At 38.7% G+C, this 17861-nt stretch overlaps 3 protein-coding genes across 6 annotated transcripts in view; 2 read left to right on the top strand and 1 right to left on the bottom strand.

Annotated features, from left to right (window-relative positions):
- Nucleotides 1–7282, top strand: part of ctdspl2a (CTD (carboxy-terminal domain, RNA polymerase II, polypeptide A) small phosphatase like 2a) — a 14905-nt gene extending 7623 nt beyond the window's left edge. For all 3 annotated transcript variants that reach the window (XM_046037994.1, XM_046037995.1, XM_046037996.1), the window contains 9 exons: nucleotides 609–836; nucleotides 1714–1807; nucleotides 2270–2381; nucleotides 2463–2549; nucleotides 2645–2707; nucleotides 2812–2891; nucleotides 4636–4762; nucleotides 4874–4969; nucleotides 6079–7282. In XM_046037994.1, coding sequence (XP_045893950.1) covers nucleotides 609–836; nucleotides 1714–1807; nucleotides 2270–2381; nucleotides 2463–2549; nucleotides 2645–2707; nucleotides 2812–2891; nucleotides 4636–4762; nucleotides 4874–4969; nucleotides 6079–6144 — 953 coding nt within the window. In that variant the 3' untranslated portion in view covers nucleotides 6145–7282. The remainder of the gene's footprint in view (nucleotides 1–608; nucleotides 837–1713; nucleotides 1808–2269; nucleotides 2382–2462; nucleotides 2550–2644; nucleotides 2708–2811; nucleotides 2892–4635; nucleotides 4763–4873; nucleotides 4970–6078) is intronic.
- Nucleotides 7283–8630: 1348 nt separating this feature from the next.
- Nucleotides 8631–10445, top strand: si:ch73-330k17.3 (IGFBP domain-containing protein). Its single transcript, XM_046038639.1, has 4 exons — nucleotides 8631–8997; nucleotides 9767–9854; nucleotides 9940–10135; nucleotides 10245–10445. The coding sequence occupies exons 1-4, from the start codon at nucleotides 8649–8651 to the stop codon at nucleotides 10302–10304; spliced, it is 693 nt and encodes a 230-aa protein (XP_045894595.1). The 5' UTR covers nucleotides 8631–8648; the 3' UTR covers nucleotides 10305–10445.
- A 2084-nt stretch (nucleotides 10446–12529) lies between these two features.
- Nucleotides 12530–17431, bottom strand: parp16 (poly (ADP-ribose) polymerase family, member 16). Of its 2 annotated transcripts, none has more exons than XM_046038601.1 (7): nucleotides 17349–17431; nucleotides 16250–16446; nucleotides 14781–14918; nucleotides 14488–14694; nucleotides 14164–14335; nucleotides 13936–14080; nucleotides 12530–13128 (listed from the first exon to the last, which is right to left on the bottom strand). In XM_046038601.1, the coding sequence occupies exons 2-7, from the start codon at nucleotides 16436–16438 to the stop codon at nucleotides 12993–12995; spliced, it is 987 nt and encodes a 328-aa protein (XP_045894557.1). In that variant the 5' UTR covers nucleotides 16439–16446; nucleotides 17349–17431; the 3' UTR covers nucleotides 12530–12992. The 2 variants fall into 2 exon arrangements, with proteins under 2 accessions (XP_045894557.1, XP_045894556.1); XM_046038600.1 differs by lacking the exon at nucleotides 17349–17431 and adding an exon at nucleotides 16832–17291.
- Nucleotides 17432–17861: the final 430 nt, after the last annotated feature.

The raw sequence follows: 17861 nt of genomic DNA, 5'->3' as shown, positions 1-17861 counted from the left end.
TAAAAATTCTAGATAGATTTTAGGGCCTTTTCACACCTCAAAGTCCAAAAGCCCGTTTTTCATACATTTGATGCTGTTAGTTTCGGTTTCACATTGCAATTATGCAAGCACGCTAAAGAACTATACATGACATACCTACGTACCCTATACTTGCACTTGATTGATTTCTAGATGGGCGTGTGTTTGTGTGTTGTCAGTTCAGCAGGTAGCCTTCTATTGTAGTTTGAATGAAGGATAAAAATGAAATTGCCACTGTAATTATAATGAATAATTTGGTCTCCTCTCACCATGTGCTACCATGGCTCATTTTGTTTTGTTGCGTTTTTCCTTTTTCTGCTTCTGACAATAGCTTGCCAGATCTTTCTCTATTTGGTCCGAAAGTCCGATCTATCCCAAAAAATATTTTCACACTAGAAACGAACCAAACCATCGTTCAATTTGAGCTGTTACCACCTCTTTAATTTTGGTTTGGATCAAACTGTCCGAAAGTCTGGACCAAATGAGGTAGGTGTGAAAGGGCGCTCAACTGTCAGTTAAGTGGTTTATGAGAGAAACTTCTATAATATGTGAGTAAAACTACACTAACCGCTCTTGTCACTTGTATTCAGCCACTCCTGGTTCAGACTCTCCTGGCCAAGCGATGGAGGCGGAGGAAATCATGAAACAGCTGGACATTGAGCAGGCAGAAGAAATGCCAAGCAGCACACTCACATCCACAGAGGGCATCACTCCGTGTCACGCTGCCCCGATATTACCACAGAGAGTCCAGATTAACTCTGATACATCCATAGAAGAAGGGGAAATTGTCACAGAAACTGACATGCCACCATTAACAGGTGTGACCACTCTCACATTAGGCCTCAGACTCATTCTTTTAATTTGGGACCCTTTCTTGACATAAACATAATCGAGGATATCTTAGGTGACAGATCATTTCTGTGTCAGTACGGTTTTAGCCTTTTTCTTCTTTATTTTTTTCAGACCTGAAATACTAGCTGTAGATAGGTCTCATTATTTAAACTGCTGCTCTTATCACCAGGTGGAGTTCACCATAGTAGGATGTTAAAATCAAATAAATCTGTTTTTTTGGCTCTTTGGAAACCTATGCTAAGTAAGTTAACATCACGAAGGTTCTAGCATACAATCTTTTAGCATATATTTACACACAATGGTCTAGGTATTATAACAACTGAAATGTGGAATAAACAACGATATTAGATGATTATTTTAAAAGTGACCGCCCTTATCTAAACATATGGAGTGAACTGGACAATTTACAATTGAGACAAGCTTTGTTCGAAGGCTAAGTAGTTCAGTTTTCTACGTTTTACAAATGTCAGTGGGATTTGAATGAGGTTTTCTTACTTCTGAAACAGAACCTGGGAGTTCTAGTTTCGTTTCGGCAACCTATTGTTAAATTATAAAGCAGAGGTTACAACTATGTTAACAGTTTAACTGTTTAAGACAGACAGTAAAAACTTTGTTAACATCACGAAGGTTTCAACCTCTAATAGCAAGTGCTGCAGAGAGTGCTAATTTGTCTTAAAATATAGAAAGGAAACCTCAGGAACAGACTTAGTTTTCTTTCCGGGAAGGGCCAGCGACAGAGGTGTTGAATGAGAGTTACAAAGCTAGCGGACATCATGACTTCGGCTCTCTCTTACTCTAGACCGTAATATTTTAACTCCTTGCCCATCTCTCTGTCTTCATCAGTTCCTGGTTGTATGCCAGACGGTGGTTACCAACACACATTACCTCCACCTCCTGCAGAAACCTCATATGATGAGGACTGGGAAGTTTTTGATCCGTAAGTAGATATAAATTTGTGCTTATTTCTAAGCAAATAGCAATAACTATTTATTTATGAAAAATGCTGTCTGATTCCACTTTGCATGTTGGTGTGTGGACAGAGTTTGATGGAAGTGATGCTTTCAACCACTAGATGGCAACAAAAACAGGTCTGTCCACCTGTGTATGACCCACACCATGGTGTTTACTTCTTTGGAGCTCTGTCGATTGACTCCTGTTTAAACAGCCAGAACTTGCAGCGTGAAGATATTTTACTGCAGTGGATCTTTTCAGACCCATGAAAGTGGAGTAGACTTTATTAAGTTGTGGGGAAAAAAACAACACCCAGGTGACCAACACTATATTTAAAAGTCGGTTCTAAAAGTTTCGCTTTTTGTTGGGACACTCCTTGGATTATTTAGTTAAAATGGGAGTCTTTTTATGTTTTTTTTTTTGTTTGTTTTTTTTTTGTGCTTTTAAGGTACTTCTTCATCAAGCACGTGCCTCCGCTGACAGAAGAGCAATTAACACGCAAACCAGCGTTACCTTTGAAAACACGCAGCACACCAGAGTTTTCTCTTGTCTTGGATCTGGTAAGCAGTGAAAGGTTTCTTGTGCTTTTTCTTATATTAAAAGTAAATTGACTTTAATGGAATTTTAATGCTGATTTTCAGGACGAAACTCTGGTCCACTGTAGTTTAAATGAGCTAGAAGACGCAGCCCTGACATTCCCAGTGCTCTTTCAAGATGTAATATACCAGGTACTAACTGTTAAATGTCATTCTCTAATTGAAAGGTCTCCATTTTCTTGCCACTGTGATTGAACTTCTTCTGTTTGTTCACTTTTAATCTGAAGGTGTATGTTCGGCTGAGGCCCTTTTTCCGCGAGTTTCTTGAGCGCATGTCTCAAATGTATGAGGTGAGATGCCCTTTCATTTCCAGTGAGTCCAGACAGTATCTGTTTAATTTGACCCACTCTAAGTTGAGACATTACTCATTTATTGCTGTCCATTAAAATTTCAGATTATTCTCTTCACGGCTTCAAAGAAAGTCTACGCTGACAAGTTGCTCAACATCCTGGATCCGAAAAAACAGTTGGTCAGGTCAGTGGACACAAGGTTCCCGCAGATTCTTAAAGTCTTAAAGGAAATTGAATTTATTAATCTTAAACTAAAGCCTTAAATGTTATTCAAATTTCTTAAATCAATCAAGTCTTGGTAAGACATGGGAAGTAGGATTTTATGAACTGATTTCCTGATGTATCAACAAAACTGGTAACATCTATTTAAAATAAACAAACGTCACATAATGAACAACAACAGTGTTTACCACAGGATTGTGTGAGACTATGGTGGGTGGGCCTCGAATACGTGTGCACTCCAAATTTAGGTGCGGCTAGCTTAATCACGTTCTCACGAACAAGTGACGCTTAAAGTGGTTCAGACCGGTAACATTACCGTAGTTACCTCCAAAAAAACTTTGTCTCGAGTCGGATGCCAGAGTGTGAGTGTGTGAGCTTACAGCAGCACGGAGCAGTTCCCACAAAACACAGCGTTAGAGGTCTGTAATGTTAATGTGAGATGTGTAAAAATAGTTTTGGTTCATTTTGAAACTATGGCGGAACAAATTAGACTGTGCCGGGCCTCCATGGTCTCGTTAATTAATGGAAATACTGAACAATACTAATATCTTGTTTCTGGCCGGGATGCTCAGACCAGAGGATCCACTGGCTGCTAGTTAGCTGTCACTGTACCCTGAATGACATGGCTTAAGTGCAAATTCAAGGAAATGTAACCAAGATTTTGCAGCACGGTTGAAACCAGTACAAGGCAGTGCATACAAGGCAAAACGTATATCTACATAGAAAGCAGAGGTACAAAACACCAGTCATACAAGTCAAATGAGAGAGTAGGAGATCTATTCCACACAATGTTTCCCTGATTTGATGTTGGTTCATGTTTTTGTTTTCTTTCGTTCAATTTGGGTTATTGTGAAATTGGTCTTAAATTTCATTAAGTCTGAATCCATAGCTTGCTTTAAGCTGTAGGAACCCACACAACTTTGAAGCAGCTTTTGGAATAAAGTACTTTGATTTTCTGTGAATAAAATGTGTGCTTTGAGTTAGGTGTAGTGAAATGGATGAATTTTAAGGATCAATATATAGTGAACAGGATGTGCAGCTGGAGGACACTGTCTGTCATCCATGATTCCACCAGGAATGTTGACCAGTTGTATTCTACACTCTGCTTTAGGAAGTAATTGAAGACAAACTTTCTTTTTCAGCCTTTTAGACAGTCTTGCAGATAAATTGTGAATGTTTTTACACGATCTTTGCTGCTTGAAACCAAAAAAGTACTTTTAAATAACACTGTTTTATACTAGATGCAGAGTTTGTTTCCATAGTGCTGTTTTCAAGTTAATCAAGTTTGCTTGACATAGAAAGCCAGAAACAGTTAAACAAGCAATCAACATTGATGATTTAGTTAATCCTCCATACATGCCCATGCTTTGTGATCCAGTCCTCCACACCTCTGACTTTTTAATTGTCTTCAGCCATAAATACAGGATGTAAAATAGTCTGGTTGGACGCAGCAGTAACTTCCTCTTCCTTCTGTCAAATGAACAAATAAGGGGAAGAACCTTTTGTGCTAATAAAAATTAGACATTCACAAAGCAGGTTATTGCTTGTGTCACTGTTTCAAATGAATGAGGATTATCACCACACACATTATCCCCTTTTTAAATACAGCACACCAGGTAATTTTCATTTCCTTGCGTTTTTTTGTTGAAAAGGGGTATTATTGCATATTTTAACCGAGGAATATTCTCTCATTCTGTGTTTCATAGGCATAGGCTCTTTCGTGAGCACTGTGTGTGTGTTCAAGGAAATTATATTAAAGACCTAAACATTCTCGGACGGGACCTTTCCAAGACGATAATAATCGACAACTCACCCCAAGCCTTTGCTTATCAGGTGAAACCATTTCACATCAGAAAGTTAAACCACTTGCTATTATTTTTTTTTTTAACCAGTGTTTCACTGTGTCACTATGAAATGAGAGCATAGATTTGATGTCTTTTTCAGCTTTCCAATGGGATCCCTATTGAGAGCTGGTTTGTGGATAGAAATGACAATGAGCTTCTAAAGCTTGTTCCTTTCCTTGAGAAGCTTGTGGAGCTGGTACGTATTCTGACATTTTGGCCTCTGTCTAGTTAGCCTGCTGGTAACAGCCTAACACTGCTGCTGGTGTGTTATGAATATTCCACCTACTCTTCCCTGTGGAGATGCAGTGACGCACAATCCCTGTAAAATTCTTATTCTATTCTGATAGAAGAGAAAAATATCTTCAGTGTTGTGCAGCTACGACAGAGCCCTATGTTACTCAATGATAAATTGAAAGATTAATGTGGATAAAGTCACGAGATATACTTTTAGTACTGATGACAGATCAGGAGAACATTTTTTAAATATGACATGTAATTTATTCTCATTGTAAAGTACTGAATCCTATAAAATATGTTAAGTCGTTAAGAGGATATTATAGAAATATTAATCTTTTTTTGTTTCAGTATTTGTTGATGGAATTTTTCAACCACATACTTTAACTATCTTATGTAGTCTAGCTGATTTAATATAACACACCTTCATAAAATTTATTTGGCTTAATGCAATTTCACGTTTCTCTTTATGCACACGCAATTGGAATAATTCACTCACTTAAATTAAGAAAGAAATGAGATCCTAACACATGATGGATCAAGTATTTTCCTAAGATTTCTGTCAGGAGCTGTAGGTAAAGACACTCTGGTACATGTATCTAAAAATACAACAGTCCTGCAATAAAGGTTATAGTGTTTGGTTTTTATTTTAGAGAGGTTTTAATTCAATTTGTGATCATTTGTGTTGCTGTTGAATTGGTTTGTGTTTATAATGAGAGATGTTTAGGCTACCTTCGTTGATATAAATATGGTGGATAAAACACCCGTCAGTATAGTGCACTACAGTTAAACAACACTGCAAAACAGCCTCCAAAATGATCATACACTTGAATCAGCATTTCTCTAAAACAGCTTGACTGAAAAAACTGAACATTATAATCAGTAGGTAGTATTTCCCTGTTGGGACAACCCATGCAGTAAATTATTCACCTTTTCAGTCTTGTTACCGCCAGCTTTGCCCACGCTGGTGTGAAACTATAGGCTTTAATCATCAACATTGAATTGAAAAGGATTTTGTTTCTTGTAATTAAATAAAATTAAAAATTCCATCTGTCCCCTCTTTTATCAAAGAATGAAGATGTCAGACCGCACATCCGTCAACAGTTTCGTTTGCACGACCTCCTTCCTCCAGACTGAGGACCTTGTGCTTGTCTTTCAGTTCAAGATGGTATCAACATTGGAGAGAGAGGAAAAAAAACTGACTTCCAGAAGGAAATATTCAATGGAATTCTCCATGCCATTGTTATTATATTATTATTATTATTATTATTATTATTATTGAAATAATGCAAAAAATTTAAAGCTATATTTGAGTCCAATAATCCTGGATGTTTTTATACAACCAGACTCTGAACAAACAGACCTGCTCGCTTCGGCAGACTTTTCACTTTTTGCTCGCTCCTTTTTAGTGCGGCTTTGAAGACGGCCTCCTGTAAGGTATTTTGTCTTTTAAAAACAGTTTTGGATCGACAAAACTGAATGTCATGTAGTGTTGGATTTTATGGACCTTGGTGGCCAGTCAAACCTGTATAATATTCAATCTGTTTACTTGTAAATATATGTACATATTTTTTTTTTTTTTTTTCTTCAAGGTTTTTAAGTCGATTTATTTTCACTTCAGATTTTAGTATGTATTCTTTGATTCGGTTGCTTTTATAAACCAACAAGATGTTTGTGTGTTTTGTTTGAAGTTGTTGATAGATGGCTGCTTTTCTGTTGTATGCCTGCAGTTTCCTGTGATGCTTTACTCCATTACATGCAGTCTGTAATAAGGTGCGGTTATAAAAATGTATCTTTGGGAGGAAAATGTTTCTGAAACAATGTTTTAAAGTTATGTAATGTAAACTAGAATATAGTCTCAACTGAATACAAAGCCATAATGGCTGAATTATAATTTTGGAGATTTGTATTTGAGAGTACATTTCTGATTTCGACACCTCAATCGTCCTCTTTAATGGGGGGGTGGCGTGAGATGGGGGCGGGGAGGGTTTCAGGCATCTTGCACTTTGACGTCCAGCCCTTTGTAACTTGATGTAAAATGTTGTCACTTTTCTACACAGGTGTGTGTCACCTCAGTTTGTTATGTGGGGGATGAAATTGTAGCACCAGCAAATTGCCAACATGTTTGCTTTGAAATCTTGTTTTCCAGGACGTCTTGTATGTGGGATCTTTATGATGTAGGAGTCACAAGTTTTATTGACCTATTGAATGATCACTCCTGTTGTATTCAGTGTTACTTAATGGTTTCCTTAAAAATAAATACATTTTTATATGACTTGGAGCTTTCTACTGATATTTAAAATACATAACCTTTGGGTACATTTATGAACATTTAGATTTTTTTTTTTTTAAAGGTTTTTGGTGATTTAAATATCTGGTAATTTTGGCTACTGGTAGTTTGTAAATGATTCCAGTTTACAAGATTTATTACAGCGTGTAAAAAAACATTTTAACAGTTCACAATTATTAAGGTTGAGAGTTTTCAGTCGATGTGAGAACAGAAGTCCTTTCCTGCTTTGAGGCTCCCGTGTGTTTCACCACCTTGAATGTGGTTTCTTTAATTACCTCTGAAAGAATGTTTTAAAAGCAGACATGTAGTATAATAAGGTAAATGATATCCACTGCTGGTTAAAATAGGATGCTTAATTTTAATATGAACAAAGATTTACGATAATGGTCTCTTTTCTTCCACCATCAAACCTTTAAAAAGTAACGTGAGGAAAGGTTGAAGATGCAACAGTTTGCATGTGTCGGGATCTCCCTGAAAGCTTCCTGGAAGGTCTCAATGAGGTTTTTGGTAATGAGGGGTTCCACATCTAATGATCATGAGTGTTTCTTGTCTTGTGTTGTTAATTTGTAATACTATTATGGCTATTGGCTTATTATGGCTTTGCTTTAAAACACTGAAATGCTCATAATTGCTTTGCCTCATTCTTAAAGCAGATCATTTTAATATTTAGTTTTAGTTTCTGTATAAATCAACAAAAAGTTTAGATTTTTATGTTGGATAAAGTAGCATTATTTGATCCCCTTAGAACTCCTTGTTCTTGAAATACCTGACTTATGAGTAAACTGACTGTACTCTTCAGCTAGCTTGCTTGCTGCCCTATAAAAAGGCTGATTAAAAAAAGACATTTACATTGAAACCTCCAGTGTAACTTGATAGATATCCAGTGACAGTGGCCATCATTTATTGTTATGTACACAACCTGCCAGAGTTTTTATTCAGAGATACGGAACTTACGAGATGTCCTGATCAGATAACCTGTTGATGTCTTTAATCCTTTTGTTCTTTCAAGAAATAGGTCATTACCTGATTGTAGGTGTGTACTGAATTACCCCTTCCAGAGGCCATGTGACTCCAAATACAAAGGGGGCCAGTCTTCATCTGACTTATCTAACAGTGTTCAGAAGGAAGAATTATTTCAAAACAAAATCACACTGTTGATAGTGTAAAGATAAGACATGGGGATAATTAACTGTATTTACACTAAATCCACCCAGTGAACTCCCCCTGCCCTATTCTATTGGCTGCTGTTTGGGGGGTGGAGGTTGTGGCTCATAAACTACGAAGCCTTGCTAGTGTGTTGTCTCAGGGGCCAACATATATAAAAGGTGCTGACAGGTGTTCTCACCTCAGGATGCCGTTTGGTCAGTCAAGGATGTGGATGCTCTTCTGTTTGAGTGCTTTGCTGGGGGTGTTGGGGTCAGAGGAAGCGCCCTCGGGAGCCGCTCAGCAGCTTCAGGCTCTTCACTGCCCGCCCTGCGAGCGGATACACTGCTCCTCCCGACAGGCGCTGAAGCTCCAGTGTAAAGGTGGTGTCACGACAGGTGTCTGTGGCTGCTGCCCCGTCTGTGCCAGAGCAGAGGGGGAGACATGTGGAGGAACATGGGACTACCTGGGCAAGTGTGATGAGGGCCTGGTGTGTGTGTACCAGGGTTTGGCAGCTGACAAACCAGATGCAGGGCACAAAGGGATCTGTGAAGCAGGTGAGATCATCATTTACAGCCTCAATTAGTATCAAGCAGTTGACATGCCCTGAATGGATTTTTATCATTAATAGGCCATGGTGAACCAAATTTATCCATACATTGACCACCAATCTAAAAAATAAAAATGCAGCAATGTCTGAATTTTGCATCACAAAGGTTTTATGATTGAAAATGTCTGTAAAGTATCAAAAATATGTACCCACCATGCAGAATTGCTCAAATAAATGTTTTTATTGTATTGTTAGTACAGGTTAATTGAAATATAACCTGCATCTTAATGTTATAGCTATTTTATATACTGTTGGGTTGTCTATACTATAGCAATGCATCATATTTTGAAAACTAATCATATGTTTGCCCCTGAAATGTAGGGAAGTAAAAGTTTAAAGTAGCATAAACCTAAAAAATATCAATTAATGACAGCACTTGAGTAAATGTACTTAACTACATTTCACCACTGAGTAAGTCATTTTAGTGGGAATTGTGCCAATGTGGTAAATCTTGTTTATGGGCTATGGACACTGATAGAGTGGTCAAGGCTTCCTTTGATTCAAAGGTTTCTTCTAACAGTTAAGCCATAATTACACCTGTTATCTCTTCACGGTGAAAAGAGTTGTCACTGTTATTGATACGGTATCAGAGGTAGTACGAGATTTTCATTGGTTTGTTGCTGCTTAGAGAAATATGTAAATATTAAATTTGATAATGCCTTGTGAAGAGTCACACTTCTGTTTCTCAGTGTTTGTTTAAAACCTGTGTTGTGCAGTGATTGAATCCTCGGATCCAGAGAGCTGTCACCCAGAGTGCACCAAGGAATACTGCCAGGCCAACCCCTCTGAAATCTGCTCTGCCAGGTGACTGACAGAAAAAAAGAAGTTTTCCCCTCACTATCTTCTTGCGCTGCATTTTTAACAGAAATCTGAATTTCCTGCTCTGTAGGTTTGTGTCTCTGGAGAAGACACCGTGCCAGGGCTCCTGCCAACACACCTCCTGTTCAAGCTGTCTGCTGCTGAAACCCCCGCCATGCCCTCAGACCTGCACCCCCTCTAATTCTTCCTGTCTACACCGCTTTGGGAAGTGTGTGCACAATCACCTGACAGCGACTCATAATGGTGTATGCCACAGCAACCTACAGGTAGGTGGGAGAAAAGCATCAACAACAAATGGCTTATTTTATAATAAAGTTCTGCCTCGAAACACTCACTAATGCAACACTGTGTCTTGCTTTTTTTTTTTCTCTGTAGAGTACTCCTGAGGGACATTTTCTATGTTTGGTCCCAGCCTGTCCAAATGAATCGAGGTAATTCCCTTTGTAAAGAGAGGAAACCCAGAGGAAACTAGCTCATGTAGCAAAATGGAAATAAGGCAGCTATCTATCAACTTTGTGTATTAACTTGAAAATTCTTCATCCAGCAATCTCATTTTGTATGCAATGTAAATTTGAATTAAAACCTGTGAAATTTTATGTATTTTAAATCATGATAAATAAAATTTCATGCCATACTGTACATTGTTTATTTTATTAATTTGATGTGAACAATGGTGGTGTTTTAACCATTGATGATCAGGTTGGGAGAAGACAGCTGGAACTATTCCAGGTTTTATACTACGCTGTCACTTGATATACATTGTTATTAGTGAGCTTGTGTGGTTGGTTTCAGCATTTATTTTCACACTGTTTATTGTATGTTTGTTGTACCTTGTGTTCAAGCTTGACTGCCAGACAAAGTTGCTGTTTAATAAGATTCACGTCAGTACACAAAATCCATCTGCTTTGAAGCTGTGAGTAAGAGATATGTATATTGAGATGTTTGAATTCTCTTCTGAAAATTATTAACCTCATTGTATTGGGACTCAATTAATCCCACAATGCTCCATAAAACATAGTGAACAGATGATGGTAATTAATGAAGCAGTAACTAGCATGATGCTTTGCACATTACCTGCCTGGGTGCTGACTTTCCATACAGCACCTTCATCAGGTCTTAATGTTAATGTGTCATATACTTTGGTTAATGACCAAATACCTGCAAACATAACGATATTCCCATCAACTGTTTTATGCTAATTAGTAAATGTTGACATGCTAACACACTAAACTACCGTAGTGAATAAGACAAACATTACATCTGCTGAACATCAGCATGTTAACATTGTCATTGTTGAACATGATAACATGGTGGTGTTAGCATTTAGCTCAAAGCACCATCGTGCCTAAATAGAGCCTCATGGAGGTGCTAGCACGGCTTTAAACTCTTGTTCTCAAGTTTAGTTTTCTACAAAGAACTCCCTTTACAGTGAATGTTGAATAATGAATAAGTGAACCCATTTGGACACCTAGAACAAGTAGAAACAATGCAGCACAATTTTAAGAAGAAACCCTTGAGGCAGAGAAATGAAGAGGAACATTACAGTCGTATTAGTCCAGTACTGGGTCTCTTCTCTTTGAATTGTTCTCATTTTGGTGAAGAGTCTCGACTCCCCTCTGCCATCGCTGTCCCCCTGACTGTTGGTTATTGAATAACAGACGGTTTACGAGGCAGCAATAATGAAGCTTGCACCGAAAGGGGAATAAAGTGTGGACCAACAATGGACAGTTTGTTCTGTGTCCTTCAAATGTGAGCTGTTTCTGTAGAGGAGAAGCAGTTTATCTGAAGGATTTCACAAGAAGGAATCATTTTTTTATACCAAAACAAAGACCTGCGTTTTCTTTCATCTTCTTTTAACTTGTCAGTCGGTTGCATCATTGAAGTATATCTAAATAATATCCGGTGTTCAATCAGACAGAAGAGTGTGCCAAAAGAGGGAAACATGGGGAAATGAATAAGAAAAAGGGTCTGTGTTGTCAGCATTGTACAAACAATGCTGAAATGCATGAAATTATTGGTAAATACAAGGTATTGTAACTGTTTCCAAATCTTTAATAGACTTCCAAGAAACTTATTATATATATATATATAATTTATAAGTATCTAAATCTAGAATTTCATAATTTTAGTTTAATTTGTCCTCTTACAAGGTTGTATGACACAAAAAAACTATATAAACTCTCTTCCTTTTTTTATATTTCCTGTGCTTCTAACTGTGGATAAATTTAGCATATCAGGTAAATTTGAATAGAATCACAGGTTCTGGTTCCAAAGCGGGCCACCTCGGTTATCAATGCCATATAGCCGTCTCACTATTTTTTTACTAATAAATACAACAGATAACAAAGAACTGTCTGCGTGCCAGCTGTAATAAATGTGCCCCTGTTAGAGGAAACCATGTTCAGGTTTGAATAAAACACAAAACCCAGCAACAAAGGAAAAGAACAAAAGATTATTATGAAGGAGTGACCTTCAAGTAGATTTTGATGTTCGGAAAGCAGCTGCAGAGTTCTGCATGATTATGCTCAGCGTATCTGAATAATGTGTGATGTTATAAACTCATGCCTAAACAAGCCTGACAGTCATTTAAAGTCAACTACACTTTTGAAGACTTACAACAAACTAACCTCACTCAAACCCTTCAAACAACTTAAACCAAGTATCAAAAGAATAATTTTATTGGCATCAAAACTTTTAACTAAGGACCTGCTGCCTTTAAGAGAACATCCAGCTTACTTCTTTACTGCAATACATTTATCAGTAGCCTTTCGGTGATCCATCATTAGAAATACAGTATGTCAGCAAAAATTGCCACCTCATAGATTTTTTCCTTCATTGAACCTAATTATTATATTCAATACCTTAAAGTTTCATTTAAATCATCATTTAGAAGAATGGTCTTATTACCAATATCAAATATTAACATGAATACACAACAGGATCCCACTAGCTGCTATTGGAAAAATTGGAATAACAGTAATTTTAGTTATTTGTACATATAAAGAAAACAATGATTGTAGAGAGAAAACTGTATAAAAGGTGCATAAAACTGCCTCCAGTCAGTCTCTGCTCAGGAAGGCACTGTGGACTACAAACATCCAGGCCATTTGTCCCATTGCATTATCACCTAAACAGTCTGTTCCAAAAGGAAACGAAGGTGGTGGAGTTGAAGGCACCGATGAATATGAGCAGCAGAATATAGAGGCTCATCATGATGGCAAAATGGTGTCTGAGGAGCCAGGAGGTGCTGCGGGAATGTCTGGAGAAGAAAAACACAACAATGACTTCTTTGCCTGCAACAAACAAAATGTACTCATTTACTCTGTTTCCAGAAAAACAAGAGGCCTGAATTGTACTATGGTTTTTGTATAGTTCCTATAATCTAATATAGTGTAATCAGAATTGTAATTATATGAATGATTTTAAACATATTCATCTATTTCTGTTCCATGTCTTTTCTATATTCCTATTTAAGATTTAACTTTTGTATTTCTACAAAAGGTTTAAATAATGTTGTTTGCTTTAATGTGTCTCCAAGTGTACAAGTCTTTATAAGAGTATTAAGTATTGGTAAATAAAACTGTAAAGAAAACTTCTAATGGTAATCATCTCAACACTTCACTGTTCACACTGAGCACAAGTGTACACGCTGAGCTCAGCTGGATAATAAAAGTGAATGTACAAGTTGTATTGTTGTGTTACGGGGAATTCACACATACAGATACAAAGAGGCATCTGTTACAAACCTGAAGCTTACGAGTGTGTTTACATAGCACGTAATTTACATACTCAGCTGTAACTGGGCAGTTATTTCGCCACACTGCCACTACACTGGCACATGACAAAGTCGATTGCGGGCCACGGCAGCACAAGCGTGTTTTTTAAGGTTCAGCTCATAATAAATGGCATGCTGTCTCCAGTGTTTAACTTTGTGAGTAAATGTTTTGCAAAACACTTAAAAAAACATTTGTGTGTAATTTGGCTTATACATAAAAACTTTTACAGCATTTTCGTCCTTTACCCACAAGTGATCTGCAAAACTACATTTGACCCAGGAGCTTCTTACCTGGACAGGTGCCTCCTTTGAGAGTAAACAAGCAGGTACTTGACTCGCAAAAGCTGATTGTTGGTGACTACAAAGTACTTCTGCGGTACTTCCCCTCCTTCGCTGTTCTTTGCTCTTGAGCGCTGACGGTCAATGATTTCAGAATCTGAAAAGGGAAACGATTTTCTGGTTTTAATCTGAAAAATGTATGTTATTCTGTGAGTCCAGTGAGTGACATGGTTAACACACCTTTTTTCTTCACTTGGCACTTAACATCTGGGTGATCGATGACTTCACACAAAGCAACACAGCTGAGCAGTGGACCTAGGAGGCTTTCTCGCCAGCCGCTGCTGTGTGGACTATAGAGGACAGCCATGCTGAGGTCACTGGTGAGGTAGGTCCCCTCTCCAAACACTGAGTTCTGTACACAAGATGCAGAAAATAAACCACATGGACTGAGTTTTTGTGTCGGGCAGAAACAGCACTTTAGTAATCTCTGCACCGCAACACTTACGCAGGTCTGTAAGCCTGTTATTGCCACAGAAGAGATGAAGCAGTGATGACTGCACTAACCTTGTTGAGGTGACAGTGCAACCCATTGTGAATGATAGAGTGAAAGTTTTCTAGGCGGCTCCCGTGGAACGCATAGAAGACGTCTCTGCCTGCCCTCGTCTTCTCAAACCTGGCGTTCATCTGATCGCAGTACTCCAGCTCAAACAGGAAGTCTGGCACTGGCGCAGAAATCCCTTCATTTTCCGTAAGGTTACAAAGTTTGGCATACTGGTAGAGATCGAAGACACACACTATGAACAAAAACACAAGCAGTAAAATACACTGTTTACGTATTTATTCTTGTAGTGGTGTACCTCTTCTTTCTGGAGTGTCTTCACAGCAAAGCTTTTTGAGGAGAGAATCCAGTGTGTGAGAGCCAGGTGATGATTTCCCTGTCTGGGTCGTAGTCTCACCAACTCTCTCACGCCTGGCAAAGAGTTCACATCTGCCAACTAGAGAAGAAAACAAATCATGATCATATAGCCAAAACAGGGGTGGTCACACCTGTCCATACAGTATACCTTGTCTTCCCTTTCACTGTATCGTATGCACATCTGCATTAGGGCTGCAAAATTAATCTAATCGCAATGTCGTCATGTGCGATAACATAACCGGAAAATGTGTGCGGGCTCTCGCAGCTCTAGGCTGTGGCTCAGGAAGAGGAGCGGGTTGCCTGTTCATCCAAAGATCGGTCGTTCAATCCCCGGCTCCTCCAGGCTGCATGTCGAAGTGTCCTTGGGCAAGATACTGAACCCCAAATTGACCCTGGTGGCTGTTCCACCAGTGAATATTAGGCTCAGTGTATGAATGGTGAATTCGATGTAGTGATTCATTTAGCTGACGCTTTTATCCAAAGCGACTTACAACTGCTATTTATATCAGAGGTCTGCTGGATCAACTAGGGGTTAAGTATTTTGCTCAGGGACACATTGATGGATGTGTCACAGTGGGGAGTTGAACCCGGGTCTCCCACAATGCATGCATCTTATCCACTGTACCATCACCACCCCATATAAAAGTCAATGTCTAAACTCAGTAATATGGAGTGAGTGTGTGTTTTATCATAAGTATCTTACTGTCGCCAGGATGGTCTAATTATACTTGGTTATAGGAACTACTTCTCCTTCCGCCTGTCAAAGTCATGCTTGCGCTACGGCTCTGAGAATGAGCTTCTTTAAAGTGAGCTGCTGCAGCCCTTTACATTTCCTGCGATTGAATACTGACTATGGCTGACTCACATCTGGCTGTATTTTGGCTGTGAAGGTAATAATGACGCTGTGTGTGATGTGTGTGCAAAGACAGTGAAATACTTTGGCACCGCAAACTTCACTAAACATCTGAGATTAAGTCACAATAATGTGATGATGTTATGAAGAGGCAGTTCTGAGCAGGATAACTCTTGTAGTCTTGTTCTTCACCTGTTTACTGAAACACTGCCACCTCTAACCACACATTACAGCCACCAAGTGTATGTTTATCATGCCACCATCATGCTCATTGTGTGCATAAGATTGGGACAGGACAGGAGTATTTTTGTGAGAGAGGGATGGGACAGGAGTGAAAATCCACTCCCATATCACCCTCTAGTGTGCATGTGCATTCTTTCTAAACAAAAGTTAAAAGGTCACAATCACATTTTCTTTTCTGAATTCACTTATTGCCTTTATTGCTTACTAATATATCTCATTTATCTAAAATTAAGGCACTTAAAATGAATTATGTCAGTGTTTGACATGAAAGCACAAACGGTTCATTTGCTTTTGGCTGTCATCATATATCTTACCAGCTCCTCAAAGTCCTTACTGTCACCACTTATGTATCTAGGCGGGAAGGGTCTGAGCAAAGAGTCCCTCTTGTAGTTCTGTGCAGCAGCAACAAACAGGCTGCAGCGGAGGTCTGCTGCTACTGGGTCTCTGTGCAGACAGGAGCACACCAGGTCTCTGACCGCCTCAGGTGGGAGCGGTGGCTGCATTCCCAGCACTGCGGACAAAGGAGATAAGATAGCGCACAAGTGACCGAAGTCAAAAGTTAAGTTGATGTTATCACCTTAACAGCCAAAACCTGTAAGGTGATAACGGCACAGCAAACACCTCATGACAATTTATAGGGGGGTAACAGAAATGGTTTAAAAACTGTTGTGTGGTGCCAAACTGTGCACTCCCATCAGAATCTGACTCCAATTAAGAATGTTTTCTTTTTGTCTTGGTTTTTAAAATATAAAATACTTATCATAGTCCAAAATGTGTGAAGGAGCGGGATGCATATTTTTGCAGCATGAAGTCGTCTCTCTCCTAAATGTTCTCTTACTTTGAAGGGAAGACATATTTTGATAGGAATACAACATTTTGCATTGTTCTATTATTACCTGTTCGTATGACAGCCAACTGGTCGGGCATAGGCTAACGTTAGCTCATCTTCAAATTTAGCAAACAGGTACACACGTAAGCTACTCCCAAGTTCGGCACTAACTTAACCTACGTTACTTTTGTTAGGATTTAACGTCTACTGTAACTTTTATGGTCAACATCAAAACAAAAACTGACACTCCGATTAAAAAAAGCCCCATGTAGTTCCTTTTCTAGTGCTGACAACTTTCCTGGAAATAATAACTGACGTTACTGTCTAGTTCCTGTATTAGCTAGTAGCATAATGTTGCTCCTCTTAAACTGCCGTAGGATGGTGAGAAAAAGCTACGTTAGCTAACATTAGCTGAGCAACAACAAGTGAAGGGCTGCTAATATATCTATCGCCGAGTAACGTTACTGATGACAAATACAACACTGTCGGATTACTTTGGGATCCTGAATATATGAATACATCAGTGTAGCACATAAGCACATTAACTTGGCAGACACTAGTTAATTATCATTATATGCCGTTACCTTTAGTCTCGCTCAACTCATAACACTGCAGGAAGAGCTAACGTTAGCTTTGGGAACTGCTGCGTTCATGTTCTGTAAAATAAAGCAATTGTGAAATTTTGTAAACAAAAACCATAGAGAAAAACACGGCAGATGTAAGTTAATGGTAAAGCGTTGGGGGGAGCGTGTCAGTAAAAGAAAGAGTACACAACTAAATTGGGCGACAAACGCGTTTGTGTATTTTTCATCTCCATTCTATTATGTGCCAGAAGCACTATTTACGAGGAAATGTGAAAGCAGCACTACGGTACTGGACTGATCAGAGAGCCTTTTAAGAGTTTCACAGCAGAAACAAAATATCACTCTCTCACCTGTCCCAACAGCTGCTCGGGACCACGGAAAGATTGTCAGGTGCAGGGGCGTCAGAACAACAGTCCCGAAACCAAGAAGGCACGATAGATTGTAAAAACACAAACATGCATAAATATATCACATGTAGACCTACCACGTATGTCTTTCTGAGAAAATCTGTGT

Source organism: Micropterus dolomieu, linkage group LG22 (assembly GCF_021292245.1).
Source record: "Micropterus dolomieu isolate WLL.071019.BEF.003 ecotype Adirondacks linkage group LG22, ASM2129224v1, whole genome shotgun sequence".
NCBI lineage: Eukaryota > Metazoa > Chordata > Actinopteri > Centrarchiformes > Centrarchidae > Micropterus > Micropterus dolomieu.
This window is presented reverse-complemented; position numbering and strand designations above follow the sequence as displayed.

Bases quoted from the DNA above. Each gene is read 5' to 3' on its own strand.
- si:ch73-330k17.3 (XM_046038639.1), top strand. From the start codon at position 8,649: ATGCCGTTTGGTCAGTCAAGGATGTGGATGCTCTTCTGTTTGAGTGCT. The intron at 8,998-9,766 runs GTGAGATCATCA...TGTGTTGTGCAG, and splicing joins CAAAGGGATCTGTGAAGCAG to TGATTGAATCCTCGGATCCA. The intron at 10,136-10,244 runs GTAGGTGGGAGA...TTTTCTCTGTAG, and splicing joins TATGCCACAGCAACCTACAG to AGTACTCCTGAGGGACATTT.
- parp16 (XM_046038600.1), bottom strand. From the start codon at position 16,862: ATGCCCGACCAGTTGGCTGTCATACGAACAG. The intron at 16,447-16,831 runs GTAATAATAGAA...CTTTGTCCGCAG, and splicing joins GTTGGCTGTCATACGAACAG to TGCTGGGAATGCAGCCACCG. The intron at 14,695-14,780 runs GTACACCACTAC...GATCTCTACCAG, and splicing joins AGACACTCCAGAAAGAAGAG to TATGCCAAACTTTGTAACCT.